At 38.6% G+C, this 19794-nt stretch overlaps 1 protein-coding gene across 1 annotated transcript in view; it reads left to right on the top strand.

Moving 5' to 3' along the window:
* The first annotated feature begins 7868 nt into the window (after window positions 1-7868).
* Window positions 7869-19794, top strand: part of PALMD (palmdelphin) — a 49972-nt gene continuing 38046 nt past the window's right edge. The window contains exon 1 of the mRNA XM_027671800.1: window positions 7869-8192. Within this exon, the coding sequence (XP_027527601.1) occupies window positions 8149-8192 (44 nt within the window). The 5' untranslated portion in view covers window positions 7869-8148. The remainder of the gene's footprint in view (window positions 8193-19794) is intronic.

Raw genomic sequence — 19794 nt, 5'->3', positions numbered from 1 at the left:
ACACCAGTAAAATATTGTTACAGGAAGATGCAGGCTGATATTTTGCCACAGAGACAGCACGTTTCTATCACACAACAAAAAAGGACATTACCTTCTTAGATGCCCAAGTCAATCATCTTTTATTCAGACACGTTTTTAAGCTTTTCTCCTGAAAAACTAGCATGCACATGGCTTGTATTTCCCATTATATCTAGAGATATATTCTGAATTCTGCTTTGGAGACTGCTGTAGTTACAAATTAGGTCTTGATGACAAGAACTTAGAAAGTAGAGGGTAGGACTTGCTAGAAGAATTTATACAGCTGAAGACAAAATACAAGACTTCATGTTCTGAAAGGGTGAAGCAGAATTGTTTATCTCTGATGCCACATAGAAAAGATTTCTGAACCAATTTATTGTGTAGCTTTTGAAAGATCAACACATGTTCACAGAACAAAATCACTGTTTTCTTTTCTTCTTCCCAGAACCATAAACCTATATTTCAAAAGCCACTGCTGAAGTGGAAGATCAGATGAAAAGCTTGATCCCTGACTCAGTTTTCAAGGGCAGGTGTCTTGTTACTTAACCCAGGAATTTTCCCAGTTTTCTGTTGCATTCTATGCTGCCATCATCTGGCTCTTTTCATAAAACCTGACGTTTTCTAAATCTCAGTTACCTCCAGGCCTGTGTTTCTCTTTGAATAGGAATCTTCAATGCTTTTTGTGATCTTTCACAGTATGAATTTACCCTTGTTCAAGCAAGGGTAAGAACAAGCCGCTCTCTCAAGCTATCATTCCCAGAATATTTACCCAGACTCTGGGCCAGGTATCCATCTGCCTTTGCCTAACTGAGCACTCACAATGGAGGGAGGATGTTGACTTATGTGTCTTTTTGTACTCCAACCTACTATTCTGATTATGACTCTGCCTTCCTAACTTAGGGAATGCAGACATGCAGTCATGAAAAACACCTCGCCTCCTACAGTTAAAGGGTGTTAGCAACTCTTCCAGTGATTAACTTAAATATAAACAGTTTACTTACTTACTTCAAGGCAAATGTTCTTTTCTGCCTGACAGGGCAATGGTAAAAGGTGACAGAATCTTTCCAATCAGCTTACACTGATGCAAGGCCACACTTCTTCCAAGAGACCACAACCTTCACCTCCTTCCCATATGTCTGGCAACCAGAGTACTGTGCAAAGGTTCAGAAACGTTCATCTGGCTAAAAGTTGGATTTCTTGTGACAGGTAAAACCCTGAGGGGACTACGAAAACATTGACACTAGTGCGGGCATGGGGGGGAACAATACACACAATAAACTTTGCTTCCTCTTTAGATTGCAGCACACCACTCTGGGTCCTCAGAAAAGGCTTTTTTCTTTGAGCATTTCCAATGCTTGGCTTTTTGTCCACTCTGATCTTCACAGGAGCCCTCTAGTCTCTGTGCATGCCAGACAAAAGTCTGCCTAGCAAAACATGCTCAGCTGCTTTGTCTTCCTGCCAAAGGATTCACCTAACCTGTTACGTAGGTAACAAGGACAGGAGAGCAAGGTTGCCTATCTGCTGTCCAGCCACACCCCAGTTCCCAGTGCAAAGAACATTTCTGTTGTACGTGAACTGCAAACAAGCAAACACAGCAGATCCCCTCTCTCACAGCGCACATCCATCAAGGCATGCAGTTCTTGACAGGACACTAATTGATCACCATAGGGAGACAACAGCATGGGGTTACTGGGAGACATTCCAATGTGCTTTCCGTTATTCTTTTTCCTGAACAATTGACCATGAAAGGCAGGTTGGATCAGCTTCTGCTGGAGCTTGGGATGCACATTTTTCAAGGTATGGGAATTACTGCATACAAAGGAGACTTTGAAGCCCATAAATTGGAATGAACAAGTATTGGGACAAACCAGAAAAAAGACATATTTACATGGGAACTGTAAGGAGAGATGAACCTAAAAAGAGAAAAGAAGACCTAGTCTTAAAAACTTCAAGAACAGCTCCTTGGTTTTAATCTCTACATCCAAGTCCTGAGAAATTCTACAGAATAAAAACTGAGAGACTTTACAAACAGAGTAAAAATCTGCTTAGTATTTGGATATTGAGAAATGACCACTTCTCTGCCTGAGTACGAACTTCAAGTGGCAGAGTGCTGAAATTAACAGATTCTATATTTGCTATTTATTTCTGTGTTGACTGAGCAGAGATGGGACAAAGAGGCTGGAGGATTTGACAGCTGAATCAAACTTCCATTCTGAATTCAAATCTGAATTGGACCCGAACTAATACATGCAGGTCTTGAGCACAACTGTGTGCCACCCTTAAAATCTTCACTGCCCTGAATACTAGATGAGTGCCTCATGCATCCTGGTAGAACTGAGCTGAGAGTTTCAGACCCATCTGAGAACTGGTAGAAATGGAACTAGGCTCCCAAGGCTTGAAAGAAGTATCAATCCTAATGAAGCAACACAGAAAGTAAATGTGTACCTCTAAAAATATTCATGTCAGCTCAGTTAAATATTGGAGGCTTGAGGAAATATCTTACATACAGTTGTTGGTAGAGGAAATGCAGACAAGTCCTATATTGGCCCTATATAGCATTGCTGGCATTTATTTCTTATGCAGCCAATTTCCTAGCATTGACCTGCATAACTTTAGAGTAATAAGAAAATAGAGAGGAAGCAAATCATGTAGAAATATGTGCCCGTGTTCCTCACTCATAGATTAAACAAAACAAAGAATGCTTCATTTCAATTTTCTAAGCAGGTTCTCTATGTTTCTGAAGAGTGCTGATACCCTGTGATATCCGAGCAAGACAGCATTAGGACTGTACAAACTGTATTCCTCCTTGCTTTATTAATAAAAGAATAATGAACTCAGTGGTGCAGAAGCAACATAACATGCTGCTATGAAGGAGACCTCAAAGCCCACTCAACTGCTTCACTGGTGTATATTAAAATTAATGAGTTTCTGCTGCAGAAAGAAAGAGGTGTCCTTACATGGAAATGAGATCTATGATCTCTGTATTGTAGCACAACCACTGAGAAGCACAGAAATCTACACAGTTCAGTCTCAAATCATAAATTTCTTCCAACAGGGGGAAAGCAAGGACCGGCAGAATACACTAGCTGTATATATTGAAAGAGGGTAGAGAGGAGGTTTTCATTTGCATCTTAAGGACCTTCCCACTAGTAAAGACTGGATTGCTGTTAAAGTCTCCTTCCCCTCTTCCCCCCAGCTCCCCCTCCTCCCATTTTTATAGCTAACAGAGAAAAACATTGGCAATACTGAATGCCAGCCAGCACCTGAGGCTACTAACTCAGTCAATATAGCCACAATATTTAATGGGTCTCAATTACAGAGCCCTCATATTTGTACATGGGAACATATATCTGGAGGTCAGTGCATTTCATTAATATTTTTGGCTAATACATCCTTCACAGTGGTTTTGAGTTTTTAATGCTTTAAAGCTAATGAAGTAAAATTTTGAAGCTACTATTAGCTTGGTACATAATACAATTTTTAGAATACTGTTTCACTAGGACAGCTCAGTTTTATTCCAAACTCTCCAAGGCTTCATTCAACTGCAAAGGGGAGTTAATACCACACCGTTACAATAATATCTCTTTGAAGCTTATTTCCTGCTTAAGAGTTCCAGTGAGGAAAAAAAGTACTAGTATTTCATATCTGAAAAGCAAATCAAGTATTTTGGGTGCTCCATTCAAACCATTTGTTTGGACTGAATTTGTAATTGAAGGAAACTTTTACCATCCTAATTCCATAGAATAACTGCCCAAAATGTTAAGGAGGATCACTTTCTTCTCTTAGGTGCTAGAGACACATTGGCCTCAGATAGATTAATAAATGTTGGAGCTCCAACTATAGTATAAAATTACAAGTACCAAATCATGATAAAAATCAGAGGCCATGTACACATCTGCAAGGACTGGACTTCATGAGAAACAGAGCTGTGGAATGAAACAGTTGGTGCTGGTGACCTGACATCCTCACCATGCATATTTCTTGGGGGCTTTTGTCAAAAAAACAACTAATCAGGTCTGACTAGGGACTGAGTGCAGTCAGTGAGCCTTGAACGTGCTGTGCTCTTGCGACACTTGTCCTTTCAGTGTCATCTGAAAGAGATCCAATAATGCACCCCAAGACTGCTCCATCACATAAATCAAAGTGCATTTAGCAGAGACAAGCAGATTCAGAAGCGCATTGCCGATCTGAACTAAACTACTAATCTAGACACACTGTAAGGTCTTCTGTATGAGACCCTAACAGCAGAATATACCAAGGAAAAAAATACATTCTGTGCTCTGCCCAAAGATGCACCCTTGAAAAGTGGAATCAGGATGCATCTTCTAAAGTGAGGTGATGCTATGTAAAAGACAAAGAGATAGGCAGGCAATTTTTTTAAATTAAAGATAATAGAATGAGGCAATTTAAGGTAATTTTCCTCCCTTCAAGAGAAAAAATTGCTTTTACATTTTAATTTAATGAGAGCAGCTATGCAGCATAAGCCACTGAGCTAAGCAGTGAAAAGTGTCTCCTCCAGTGTCTTGGATCTTTCTCCAGTGACATTCAAGTAACAGAAAAAAGATTAGGATTTTTTACTGGCTTAAGACCTTTTGACATTCTCAGCTTTTCTGTATCTAATCACACAAAATTAACCAAAGGTATTTTGACAATGCCTCAATAGAAATAAAATTCTTTTTTTTCAGACAGAAATTAAATATTGTAACAAAACTCCAAAAGAATCTATTTTTAGTATTCTGTGAGAGATTAATTTACAATAGGAATTGTATATATTTGTTTGGAAATGTTTGCAATACATTTAAGAATTTCTTAATTAAGAAATTTCAAGAATACTACTGTGAAAGGTGACCTCATGCCAAATAAAACACAATTTTCTATCCATTTCAATGGATCAGTTCTTAATGTTCACGGGTAATATTTGCAAGTCTGTAGAGGCTTCAAATCAAGTTGTAAATTTGCATTTCAACATCTCAATATTTTTACCCCAATTTTTAGAAAGCCTAAATATGTGCAGCTCTTGGCTGATATAGGTAGCACTTCATGAGAACTATGTAGAAAAGTTGAAACTTTTCTATTGCCTCAGACCTGACCAGTTGAACAAAAAATAACGAAGCATAAATCCATCAGCTGCCCCTGGTTGTTCAGTTGCCAACCCACCCTGCTACTGCTTTTCTGTTCTGGTTAAACTGAGCAACAATAACAAAGATAATATCTTAACAAAGGAGCAAAAGGCATTCTTTTACTTTAAAGCTGCTTTGGGTTAAAATGCAATAGCAGCAAGAGTCAAGAGAGTAATCAAGAAAGTAAAGAAAGTATCATGACATCTATAATACCATGTGGCAGTTCTGGGAACAAAAATTATCTCTTCAGACAAAGTTCCTGTAGTACAACAAATAATATTAAGATGATTTCAAGTTACAGACACTACTCTATGAAGACACAAGTCTCTATAGAAAGTATTGCCAATGTGATTTGTGTTCCTTTAATGCAGAACTATGCATAGTTTTGATTGTCCAAAACAAAACCACTAATTGCATAGTCTTGCCTGTTGCATCACATACTCAGACAATGCTTTCATGAATAAACAAAAGAATCTTCATGTTATGAAGGAACGTTTTCTTACCAGTCACAGTCTGGCAGGTACCTCTCTGTTTTGTCCAGTCTTTTCTGAATATTTGTGTAAGTTCATTACATTAAAACCCTGGTTTTAATGCCATCATTCAGGCATTGGTTTACCCAAATTTGACCAAACCATTCATAGTGGACCAGAATTAAACCATTGTGAGTAACACTTGAATGCGGCACACAGTAAGCCTTTATTAAACATATATATATATATATATATATGAGATGCATACAAATTATATAACTATAATTCTGTAATTTCACTTCTTACCCCCTTTTAAAAGAGCTTGTAGGTTTGTAGCAAAAAATAATTTTATGTGTATGTTTTTAGAGATCATAAATAAAAAACAATTCGAAAGAGAAATATTCAAAAATAAGCTATATTGTTTCTGTCCACGTAAGAAAAGCACAAACTATTAAATGAATTGGGACTCTTGCACTGCTGTGAGAATAATTGTGTCCTGAGGTACTAAAGAGTTACCGTCCCCGACACTGAACCAACGCTGGCCGCCCTTGCCTGCCGGTCCCCCTCTCCCAGCCCCGTGCGGCCGCGGCAGTACCGGCACCGCCCGCCAGAGGGGGCCGGCACCGCGCCGAGCTCGGCCGGACACGGCGGGACGGCAGAGGGGTTTTACCCGCGCCACGGACACGCGCTACAGGCGTCCCAGGAGAGTTTAAATGAAAAGAATCCTTTCAAAATGAAATATTTTCAAAATTATGACATTTGGGTTCCTATGAGATCTAAAGATGCAAATCTTGAATAAAGGAGTTGATATTCAAGTCACCATAGCTAAAGACTACTCTTTTAATCTCCTTTGAAATTATTTCCTTACTAGTATTTAACATATTTTTCTTATCTTTTTCTGAAGGCAAATAACTAGGGCAACGTATGCATGAGAAGCAGAAGATTTTTAGGAGTTCTACCTGGCCAAGTAAAGAAAGGACACCTATAAAACTATATTTTCAGTTCTTTTGTATTTACATATCCAAAAGATGGGAAGAAGTCAAGAAGGAAAGCTAGGAGGTGGTACCATGACAGAGTTCACCAGCTTTCAGCTCTGCTGGTAGGAGGCCAAAACTCTGTAACTAGTGAGTCTCATAAGTCAGCAGCTCCTCCGCGTCAGCAAGGAGCAGACCTTATTTACAGCTGGTAACCTCGCACAGCAGGAGTTACCTCTGGAAATGGGGCACACTGCTGACAGAACAAAGCTTGGATCAGTCGGCACAAGCCTTGTAGACTTGGACACAAATTGCCACACAGCTAGAGTTCCTGTGCCACCCAAAGCCTGTGCCAACCTACTTTTACTTCTATTACAAAACACAAAACAATATCCCAGCTGGCCTTTGAATATTTCCACATCTCAGAGACATACCACGTTGCCAAAATGGAAATAATTAAAAAGACTATATCTTTCTGTTACAGTTCAAAGATTTACATATCAGGTTCCCCAGCCCCTGAAACCTTCAGCACAAGGGGCAATGGCCCCTCACATTTCTGACCTGTTACCAATTTCCCCATTTCCTTAACTCTTTGTTCCTGACATATCTGCTTAGGGAAGTAGCTTTTCCAGATTCTTCAATTTGTCTAATATACTTCTTGAATATTTGAGAATGCATATTCCTCTGGCCAAATTTTTGCAGATTTGATGTAGATATTCTCTGTTATGGAAGTGTATGCTTTAGTCTGAGATATGGCCCAGGGGCAAGTATGGCATCCTGTCAAAAACAGAAACATGTTTCCTCTCATTCTTCACACACTACTAGATGGATAAATCAAGGTGTCATGAAACTTGACACAGGAAAAATCGAACAGGTGCCATGAAATTATTGCTTTCAAAGCAATTTCACATGAAACAAAGCATGAATTGGTTACATATCCACTGTAGTATTCTCATTGTATCTCTAAAAAATTTTAGCATTCCTGATCACAGAAGTTCCATTTTAGAATGCATTTGCTGTGATGTTCCTTATTTACTTTGAAACAGTTCATGATATGATAGTTTCTCATTTTTGTTAAAAACAACCTTTAGCACCTGTCTAGCATTTTTATCTGTCCTGAAATTACAGTAAATCACAATCTTTACCTCACCTGCTAATTTAGTGAGGCTATGTCCAGAACAAGGGGCCACAATAAATGCCAAAGTGAAGGCTACACCCACTTATAAATCACACAGTCCCAGGTCTCTTAGTTAGCAAGTTAAATATTTACTAGATTATAACTGACAAAGTAGGACCACAAGTAGGTCCCTTAGATGACAACCGATTTCTCAGAGGAGAAGTCTTTAGCAAGTGTTCCTTAGCCCGCCACGGACATTTCTGAAATAGCAGTCTCCATCTGCTTTTCTTAACCCCACAAAAGAAGGTCAGATTTCGCCTGGATGGATATGTGCAAGAAGAAAGCACAATAACAGAGCATCAAAAGGATTTATCGTCTCAGCCTGTACTGCTCCCAGTCCTCCACTTTGTTGTCAATTGCAAACTGGGAGTGATAAATGTGACATCAAAATGCAGTCTCACACTTTGGTTTCTGAACATCAACAACAAAAAAGGTAAGGTCACAATTTCTTAAAATCTATTTAGGGTGCATACTGCTTTCAAGAAATGTGTCTATCAAAATCTGTCTTTACATAACATTTTGATCCTACTCTTTATTCTGCTTTTCTTACTTACTAAAAAAAATTCCTAGTTTATACATCTACAGTTATGGTATGGGTCTGGATTACTAATTTCTGTGCTTTCAGATGTGAGAGGACATGACAGAGAACTATTTGTACAAATGCACTATACCTTCAATGCATTTGTGCCAGCTCATAGTGGATGAGAATCTATTTCAAAGTTAGAACAATACAAATCTCAAAATATTTGTGTGACTGGCTATAGTTGTTTTTAAAAGACAAGGGGGAAATGGGGAGACAGGATAGAAAGACAGGTGGAGAAGAAAGAAGAAAGGGTTATTGAAATGTAGTTAAATTTAATCTAATTTTTCTAAACCTGCTTCTGTGATATTAAACAGTATTAGAGAGTGATTTTGAATACAGAAGAAATACAGTAGTCACTATGCTGATTTGGTCATCAGCAAAGCAGCAATGCATAGCAATAATCACAGCTTACACAGATACAGATTGCACAGTCTGGCCTTAATTTAAACCAGACTTTTCATTGTCAAAACTAGAATAATTTATTTTAATACGAGAATCTAATCAGCCAGTTCTAGTTTAAACATTCTGTATGATCAGGAAAGGCATCAAAAAGCACTGTGAGGAGAGCCATCACCAAGTAACAAGTATAAACAAAGATTACTTCTGCCTTGCTTGGTGCATATTCTTTGGACCTCAGAGCTATATCCAGCAATGGATTGCCTTAAACATCCCCCACACTGAATTTCCTACTGTCTTATGTGATTACTCCATTATCAGAAGTTGCATTCTCATGAAGCTTATGTCTGACCTAACTTCTCAGTCTCTAACCTCCATAAATTACAATTCCTGCTCATCTTTTCTCACCCTCAAAATTGGTTATTTCACCTTTCAAACACTCCAGCACCTTAATCTTCTCCTTAAGTTACTGAAAAAAGATAATTTCAATCTTTTCTCTCTTGCTTTTCTAAATTATATCCTCAGATTATCCTTTTATTTCAGCCTCCATTTTCTCTGTTGCATTTTACCCCTCCCCTCCTTAGCCCCCAAACTGTCAATGGAGTTTGCCTACACAGACAGAGTTTTCCTGTTGCATGAAGAAGACATTTCACCTGTTTACCTTTCTGTCACAATGTGCTTTAACGGTGATACTCAGAATATTAATTTCAGGTTAAAGTCTCAAAGAAGAAAATTAACCACAATAATTTTTGCCTGCTTGTTGTAAATTATAGCCTTCAACATTCATTGTTTTGGATCTGTTCTGGTAGAGACATTTGTCTGGTTTAGGGAAATAAGCAGGTGAATCAGGAACTGATTTAGAAATTATCAAGTTTCTCCCATGCTTTTACTATAGCTGTTGGTGTTCATTATTTCATTTAAATAACACTCATAACATAAAGCATGGGGTTTTTTTCCTTTAATATGCTAAGCTACAAATTAAAGTGTTCTCATGCAGATTACCTAGGAATGTAGAATCTCAGTTCTACTATCAGTCAACATACCATGAACATCACAATAAAAATTGAGGTGCTTACACAAAGGGATCCAGGCACACTGGGTGAATGGACACAAAGATGAGAAAGGAAAGTCAAAACTGGTTATTGTGGGATGAATTCTAGGACACTTTTCTGAATTACCCACGAGTATGTTTATATGGCAATATTTGGTCAATAAATGGACATCAGTACTATCTTAGGCAAGTGAAGATGCAGCTGTGTACACAGCTCTTGCCAAAAATGCAAAGAGGATATGTAAAGGCTGAAACAGAATGTTAACAGAATGTTAAAATGTGCTTATAGAAATCATTATCACAAATTTTCTAGAATATTGTATGCACTCTCATCTCTGCATCTAGGTAAAGGGTTTTTGAGAATTAGAACAGATCTGGGGAAGGGTAAATAAAATACTTTACTCCTTGAAAAAGAAACAATACTAAAATCACTTATTTTAGAAACACTGCAGAAATAAGCAGACAGTGTCAGAAACATTAACATCTCCTAATCTGTGTGCATCTGTGTTCAAAAGCAAGGAGGCATTTTATAAAAATGAAAGGTAGAAAAATTAAAATACTTAACACTCACTGCAATCAAACTGTTGAACCAGGAGGCTGTTGAAATCTATAACTCAGTATTAAGAAAAGGATCGATCAAGTAGCTATTTCCAGAATTTTCAAGTTTAATTAGAAGGTGAGTTTTGTAGAATTATTTAATGTTTCCAAATTCAAGCCAATCTTTAATTGCTACAGATCAGATAAGGCCCATGAGGGAAGAGGGAAGAGGAGTTTATTCCTTATCTGCACACTGTGATTCTGATAGGCTTTTGTCAGAAGTATCAGGATCGAACTGTGCAGCATTGGCAAAGGGATAACAGACGTAGATCCAACTTGGTTCCCTTCTGGGATGGCATTTCAGTTTTCCTAGCCTTGTCAGTAGTCAAATAGTCCAACAGGCTTAACTCTCCTGAATGCCCATATTAGAGGAATAAAGAATTTACATTAACCTGAAAATGCAACATGAATATTTCTGTTCACATTAAAATGTTTATTTAATATATTTTCAAAGTGTGCAGAGTTTCATTTGCCCACATACTAGACTTGTTCTAACCTGCGTTGTTTGGGGGTTTTTATATGCAAAGAATCAAGAACATTGTTTTGTTAACAGGAAAACTAACATGGCAGAAAGAGATGCTGTAGTCAGCAAAGGGAGTCAGCCACTTTCAGGAAGCAATTCATCTATTTTAGGAATGGCCAAAGTGCCTCTGGAGCCACCTATCCCCACTGAGTGCACAGGGAATTTAATTTCTACCTTACTTTTACAGTGAAACTTGCACATGGAATTCGTAGAATGACATTCTCCCACAAACTTCTAAACAATATTGGTATGTAATTAGTTTAATCTCAGAATATCAATCTCAACAAAGAACTGCTCTGCTAACTTCCCGTGAGAAGTATTAAGCAGGTTGATGTAGTGAAGATTTTTACTGATTTTGGTTTTAAAAATATCACTTATTTTAAAAATGAAAATAAATCCAACCTCAGGAACAGAGAAGGCTGAAGTTAAATTCTGGAAGCTTCAGTCCAAAAAATGGCCATTGTACGTGGCCATATAGAGCAAAAGGCAGGGAGCAAACAGCAGCGCTGTGATTGCCTGGCACTGCCCGTATCACCTTCAGGCTGGGACTTGTGTAAATCAGTCACAACCAGCTATGCAACTGATAGCAAAGTTTATCTGCACACAGAGCAACAGGAGCCTGTATGATTTCACTAATTTAAGTACTTGGAAGCAGCAAAGAAAAGGCGTAATAGGTCATGTCATGAAAGTCTGAAGGTAAAAGGGTTCAGGGGAGGGTAGGAAGGCTGGGTGTTGAGGGAAGTCTGGACTCACTCAGAGTGACAGCAAAAACAGCCTGTTCCACTGCGGTCTATCAGGGCACACAATTTCCAGCAGTGCTACACAGCAGGACGCAGTGGCAGTCATCATAGCTCAACACCTACCCAGCTGCTTCCAGGTGGTATTTTCTGTAACAAAGTAACTTTATGGAAGCATTTGAATCAGATTAAACTTGTACTCACAGAACATGCTCATGACTTAAGAGAGATGCTTCTATTTGTTTAAAGAAACTTCAAGTTTTGGAATTCCAGGGGGAATTCACAATCTGCTATGGAAATACATTGTCAGATTCTCCAGTACTATATATTTCCATACATGGCAAAGGATAATGTGATTCTTAGCAAACACTATGTATATGTGGTTATAGGGGTTTTTTTCTACCTATAGTTTTCCACATTTAGCACCAAACTTTCACTTATTATCATTTTGGAAAGTTTTCCTCTGCTTATGCTAAAGCCAACACAGTTCTCTTACTCCTTTTAATTCCTGCCCCCCTTGAAGTACCTTTGTCCATACTGATGACTAAGGAGGTTACAAGAGTCGAGTTTCCCAGGAGCTGGATGGCAAGTGATAAGTGTGAAAGGGAAACCGCTAATGAGCAGCACTTGCCTATTAGTCATTAGCTAGGGAGACTCCCACTCCATCTGTTGATTGAGGCACAGTTCAACAGAAAGATTATCCAGATTTGATAAGGAATATTCCCAGCATAGGAAGGACTCATGCTTAATAGATGGTAATAATATTAGTCTAACATTTCACGTGTGTCAAGCAGTGCAAACAGCCTCAAAAATATTTGATTATGGATTCCTTGGGGTATAAATTAACTAATTTATTGGTGCTAAACTGATAGTTTAATTCTCAAATTCATATGTAATTTTCTACTTTGGAAAAGCCGTGCATTGATTGAAATAGTCAACATAGACCTCTGGACAAATTAAATCATGGGAGAAGAGGTGAATATTTTCTAGGTTTACTTTATAACGCTGTACTTACTTTCTGTCTATAATAAAATCCCTGAAATGAGTACACCAGCAATTTTCAGGCAATTAACAAATATAAGAAAGACTTTGGAGAGATCATTGACACAGCAAGCACCTGACAGGCCTGCCAGTGTTTTCTTATGAAAACAAACACATAGAAGCTACTGCATTTCTTTAACTTCCCAACAGTCTGCTTGGGTCCAGATATCAAGTGATGGATGACTTGTCACACACTATTCCTACAAAGCAACCATTTCTAGCAATAGTCTATATAAATATGCAAGTAAAGTTATATAAACCAGTACTTTTTGCTATTTTCTTTACTTGTTCTTTTCTGTCAGCTGCTACATGAAAGCTACAGAAAAGCATGCTTCCTCTGTAATATATATATATATAAGCAGAATGACCATTCAGTAAATAATGGATTTCCATTTCCTAATCTGGTTTTAAGATAGGGAGATCACAATATCTTAATATTTAACTGTGAAATCTGGTCTGTCTAAAGCTTGTTACAGAAAGTTGGAATATTTTATATGTCCATTTACTTGTAGCTGAATTTCTGCAGTTCTAAATGTGCAAAACTTCCTTAACTATAAAGTTATTCCACACACTAGGTAAATCTGAGAAACAACTCAGAAGATCAACATTTTTCTACCCTGAACAAAATAGTACTCAACTCTGACTGCAGATTGCAGAAAAAGAATAAACACAGCAGTAGTGCTCTTTTGGGAGGCCTGAAAATGCTGACTAGAGAAAAAAAGGTTCAAATTTGTAGGATCCTGCATCCCTGTCACAAAAATTACACAAGACCTCTCTTAGGTAGGCTACAGACATCTCTGTCACTGTGGTTGCACCCATAACACCTGACCACTCCCATTTATAGAACGGGATCAACCTACTAAAAGTACGTCAGGACACAGGCTTGGAGATCCTTGCACTTTGAAAGCTGCACATGGAGGTGGACACGTGGCCCCTGAGCCCAGTTATAAAGTTTCTCCTGATGACTGCAATGGAATTTGGGTGTGAATCCATTCATCTTCAATTCCTCTATCTAGAATGTGATAAGACCAAGCCAACAACAGGCTACAGTTGTGCTTCTTACTTAAATGCCTTCTTTTCCTGTTTGCCACATTTCCTTTTTCAAAAGGCCATCCTGTGGGAATAAAGAGCTCAAAAGCCAAATAAAATAATAAATTTTTGCATTTCATGATAACATGTTTAGAGCACTAATCTTCCTTCAAATTCCCAAACATTTTTCCAGTTCATGGCTATTTCAAAGATGTATTTGAGGTCTGGACACAAACAGTGATTTACTTCTATATTTATGATAAGATCTCATTTCTTTGCATGTAAAAATTACAGATGTTTTCCATTTTCAAATAGATGGCATCACAACTTGCTTCATTCCATTAGTTTGGAAACAGCTAATGTTGGCAGTACTAGCTGAGCAAACAGTAAGCTGCAAAATACAGCAGATGTTATATGAAAGAGAAGAAAGTAGGAAAACTAACAAGCATTTGTCCCAAGCCTGGACTTGTCCATCAGTTAGTTTCACTGTGATGGCCTCCCTAAAGCAAGTACTTGAAGGTAGGTATTTGTCTGCTACATAGACTGGAATGCCAAGTATTTGTAACTTGCTCTAGGTTGCAAGAGATGTGAGTCAGTCCTGTTGAAATCATTATAACGTGATGGTACAGTTGGAGTATTGGGGAAAATCTACCACGGGGATTACCAAGTACAGAAAAAAAACAATTTAATTCTCCAGGAAAAAGCCATCACAAGGAATATGAAATAGCTAGAGAAAAAAATCTGAACATGGGTTATGCTCTTCCTATGTTGGTGGGATCACACAAGCATTTATGCAAACAACTTCTACTGCTTTTTGTATCAGCTTAAGAGGTAGATAAAATCAGACCCTACATTAAGAATTAGGGGAAAGGAGAACAAACATTTTTTTCTTGCTAATGACCTTGACAGTAACCTAGGTCAAAGCCTACAAAGACACCAGGCCTACCATGACTTTTTACACACAGCAGAGAGAGTATGAGGTAAAGAAACAGCACTCAGATAGCAAAAGGAACCCTACAAGTCTTTTGGGCATCAAGAGACCTTTAAATGCAGTAATGGAAAAAAAAACATTGTCACTGAAATGCCTTTTACCCTGACCCATCTCCTCATCAACCCACAGCATACTGATGGGCCTAAGCAGGATTCTTAATTGTTTCATGAGATTTTTTTTTCATGTTTTGCTGAAAACTGAGAAAAGGCAAAACCGCTTCTTTACAAATGCAGCTTTTGAGCAGGCAGCAGCGTGACTCACGATGAATAATGAAAAGCCACGCTAAACAGTGCATCCATTAGAGAAAAACTCTCAAAAGGGGATGCTCCTGTGAGATTCAGCAGAGTCATTATACTAAAAAGCTTCAGAGTCAGAGGAGTTATAACTGTACTGACTTCAAAGATACCCAAAGAATTAATTTGGCCCTGTTTGTTTTGGTAATGGTTGACTAGCCACAAATGAAAGCCAAAACAATTGGGAAACACCAGAGTAGTCTTATTTCCTTTTTCCCTAATGCAGTGGGTGCAGAGCTCCCAGTTGACTACAAAATACCCAGGATGATGTCTGTCTTGACTGTCATTTGTCCACATGTTGCTGCCAGAAATCAAAGATTTATGTTCTCAAAAAAACTTCTTGGCAGATACTCCCAATGGTGCTGCAGAGTAATTCAATGTACTGAAGCACATTAATGCAGTTTGTCTTGTATTTGGGCAGGGGGCAAATATACTCCTCTATAGATTTAATCCTTAGATGCCATTTCCCATATTTTCTGTCTTGAGGCAACAAGTTTGAATTTGAATCTGCTGAGAGTTTTTAATTATATGTTTTGAACTACAAATATTTAATATCTAGGTGCTCTTTGCCTCCTCAGCCCCTGCATGGTAGAGATTACATTGCCCTGGGATTGCTCAGTTAAGTTCAAAAAGAGTCAGCAAATTTCTTGGAAGAAATTTCTTATAATGAGATGAGAATATTTTCTAATTAATCCTTGTATTTCAAGACATTGTTTCGCACAGTGAAACAAAAACTAAACTCTATCAACATATTACTGCATTTAAGAATTAAAATTCAGGGAGGCTTAAACTAATTATTCATGGCTGCTGTTTTGGTATATGCATTGTGATCCATGCAAAACTGAGCATAAAGACGGACACTGTCCATTCCCTAAGTGGGATTTTTAGTTCAAGTTCAAGAATTTTTGTTGCAAAATAAACACTTTCTTTCCAAGAGGTTCGCAGAGTACACAGAGATTACCGTCCTGAGGTAAGAATTGAACTGCAGTAAGAAGTGATTAATTCCCATCTACACGGAGTTTTTCAAGGGCTGCCAGGTAGAGGATAAATCCAGGTTGTTTATTAATCCTAGCATAACTCTACAACATCTCTCAAAATAAAAGACAATGATAATGTTCCTTACAAAGCCAATGCTAGGGGGGTAAAGATTGTATTTGTGTCTTTAGAAAGACATACACAAGAAACATTATTTTAGAAAACTACCCCCAGGAGCCTATGAATGAGTCAAAACCTACCTTAAACATGCCACTGAAAATTACTTCCAGCTTTCCAGTCAATTTTGAGCATTACAAGAGTAATGTTCTTTTGCCTGACTCTCTCAGAGCAGATGAAGTGCTAGACTCTTTGGCTGGCCCCTCCTTCAGCCCAAGCTTGCCATGTCCCAGTGCATGCTATAAAGAAATTACATTGCACAGCCAGAACCTTCTTTAATAAATTTGATCTCACGAATAATTAAAGCTACTTCCCCCTGACTCCCAGGAGCAAACTTTGGGCTGTAACTCAGGAGATGAAAGCTCTTTGGAACCTCATGCTGCTTGACAGTCCTCAGACCTGCTCACAAACAGGCCTGATTCTGTGCACTGTTGGCAGAAACTTAAAGGTTTCACATCCGTTTTAGGGAGCTTAGGCTGGATATGAACTGATGAACAAACATGAGGATCAGGTTCTATAAACTGAGGTTTCATGGATTTCAGTTCTGTATAATTAAGTTCTAGCCACACTGAGTTGTTAGTATTAATTTCTCTATGCTGCAGGCTGGAAGGGTCACAATCAATCACTATGAAGTATGTGCTACTACCCACATGGCTCTCAGTCATGGCACACAAGCACCTATGGACACTTCCTTGCCAACATTAGCTTAATCCAGAATAGAAACATGCTAAGGGAATTGGTGTACCCTCAGAAAGAACCATTATTGCATCAGGACTTCGAAAGAGGGAGAACTCTCTCAAGCAGTGTCTTTTTGCTCTCGACAAGTTTCATGCAGTCTGATGGTTGTGTCATTGTGTTGTTCCCACACAGCTACTGTGTCATCCCACATTTACCTGTCAGAACACAACACAGTCCTCTTCCACAGGCAGTGCAGACCCTGCGAGGGTCTGACGAAACAAGTCTAGAATGTGCCCACGCACCACAAACGGCAGAAATCTACAAGCCCCAGCAGGTTCATCCTGGGAGCAAAGCCAGTTTCTGTGCTTCCTTTTTTGAAAGTGCTTCCTTCACCACAGCTGAACAAGTAATACTAGATGTGCTGCGGGTTAACCTTTCCGGGCTCTTACTTCTCCTACAAACAGTGGTTGGGAGAGGTTTACTACTGTTTTCACTGATGCCACACCGACTCCTGCTCTACGTCCATCCTATAACTCAATTTCTTTGTCAGAATGAGGTATCAGCTGAGCAAGCCCTGCCTCATTCCCAGCGTGGGAGCTGAACTGCTGATCAAAGAGCTTTCAAGCTGTGTTATTATATACCTGCCGAAGGCCAGATGAAAAGCCAAACTATAGATCATGAAACTGCTTCCTCAGCAACTTACTTTCTTATGTATCAGTTAACTTCTTTTCCTAGTGTTCATCATCAGTCTCTGATCCATTATGTCTTCCCTGGTTTATGTATTCTTGATGTTCCAATTATAATGTGTTCAAGCATGATCTATTTGAATGTTTCCAGAGATACACCTCTAAGTTAGTCACTAACATGAAATAGTATCAAAAGTAAAATGAAACCAAATTAATCAAAAGCAAGTAGTGGGATTCCTGTATGCTTTCACAATTTTTTCTTTTTCTGGTCTTAAATACCTTTCTGGGGTTAACTTTCCCCTCATCTTGCTCATTGTTAATACTATAGCCCAGAAAAATCTCCCACTACCAATGACCACTCATCAGAAACTGTCATATTTTGTGTATTTGGGACCGTGACCCCCTATGCTCTACCTTTCCCATTAAAATTAATAACCTTTCAGGCAGTGAAATGCTCTGCATCTTTCCCAAACTTAAAGGTATGGTTAGAAAAAAACACTATAAATACCATAAACCAGACTATTGTCCAGAATAAATACAGACAACTGAGTTAAAAAAGGAGTTAACCAGTTACAGCTAAAGTTAAGAGAGTGGGAGGCTAAGTAATTCCAGCTGGTTTTACATGAGCTTTGGTCACAATTGAATCATGTTATGTTATTTAAAGTACATTAAATACATGTTTTCTAACATACAATTTGCCTGGTATTGATAAGGTCTATAACATCATCAGAAAAGGTAGCACATACCAAGCATTACAGATACAAAGCCAAGACTTTCATGAAGGCCCCTTCCATTTTCTTAGTTCATAAGCTCCCCACTGGCCCCATTGCCTGGCCAGGTGTTTGTAAAACACCCAGTGTGACTGGAGCACAAAATGCTTCACTGGTGGGACAGGACTGCACAGACTGTGTTCTATCAGTGGTCAGATCTCTGAATGAAGGAGCAGTTGTTTACAGAGATAAATGCATAAGGATATTTGAATTTATGGATTTTACATTCATAGATACACATTTAACTAATATGTGCAGACCTCATCACCAAAACAAGTGCTGTCATCTGCTAATGTATGACATCAGTCTGGTTGCTCATTTAGAGAGGGCACTAAGGTGAGGTCATAGACTCATAGAATCATTAAGGGTTAGAAAAGACCTCTAAGATCATCTGAACTACAGCCCTCTGTGAAGTTAGTCAGCCTGCTACATTCAAACAGTCTCAGCATGCAAAGAACTGAGAAGTCAGCCAAGTCACACAGAGACATTTTTTGAGGGGGACTAAATCACATGACAGGACCTTCCCTTGGCAAATCAACAGGGATGACCTGCTTTTAGCAAGTGCAGCTACTCCTGAAAAAGGATGGTAATGGCATAAAATTATTAGCATAGGACACTGTTCAAGGGCAAAGCACATTTGCTAATTATGACTATAGTACATTAGTCTGCTGTTGGGTCCATGCCATAAAAAATAATTTGTTAAAAGGTAAAGTTCTGGACACTAGTAAGGCACAGCAGCCTATTGCAACAAAAATAAAATAGAACAGAGACACCCTCTGAAACACAGGCAGCTCGTAGTTCATGGTGAGCACTTGCTTATGACTTCCGGGTTTTCAACAAAAATCAAGCCATTCTCTCCTGGGCTGGGATGGCCTGAATTTTGGTAGCACAGTATTCCAGTATTGCTATGGTAGATTGCAATTGTTATTTTATGGAGACATCTATACATCAAAAGACTGATTAAAGTGATTTTTTCCCAAAATTTACCAAATGATCAACCGTCGTTTTAGGTACGTTCCAAATTCAAATCTCCTCTAAATGGTTGTTCATGTTCAACAATGGCACTCTTTTCGGTGAGGTAGGAAAGTACCATTCTCCTCATCTGTCAGGCGGGAAGCAGGAAATACACAGCGGAGCAGGGTTGATTTTCCTGTCTTACACAAACTCATTCACAACTCATCTAGGCTCATGAAAAGACAGTCAAAAGACACAGCCTTTATTCTCACATTTCTTGACTCAGACCACCAAAAAAAAAGGCAAATCCAGTCCCTATCTGAAAATCACTGGTTCTGGATTATAAAAGCTTACTGCTTAAGATGTACACAGTTCCAAAAGGAAGGTTGCAAGCAAGCGGATTCAGCAACTGTCACAACAAACATGTTTTGTAAATATGTTCTGCAACTGGCATAGGAGGACTGTGGATGATATTATAAAACTGACAGGCAACTGCCAAAATCACCACCTACCCAGGACAAATAGAAAATTCTGATGTTTTAAAATTTTTTAAA

Source organism: Neopelma chrysocephalum, unplaced genomic scaffold (assembly GCF_003984885.1).
Source record: "Neopelma chrysocephalum unplaced genomic scaffold, ASM398488v2 Primary Assembly neopelma1_97222, whole genome shotgun sequence".
NCBI lineage: Eukaryota > Metazoa > Chordata > Aves > Passeriformes > Pipridae > Neopelma > Neopelma chrysocephalum.
This window is presented reverse-complemented; position numbering and strand designations above follow the sequence as displayed.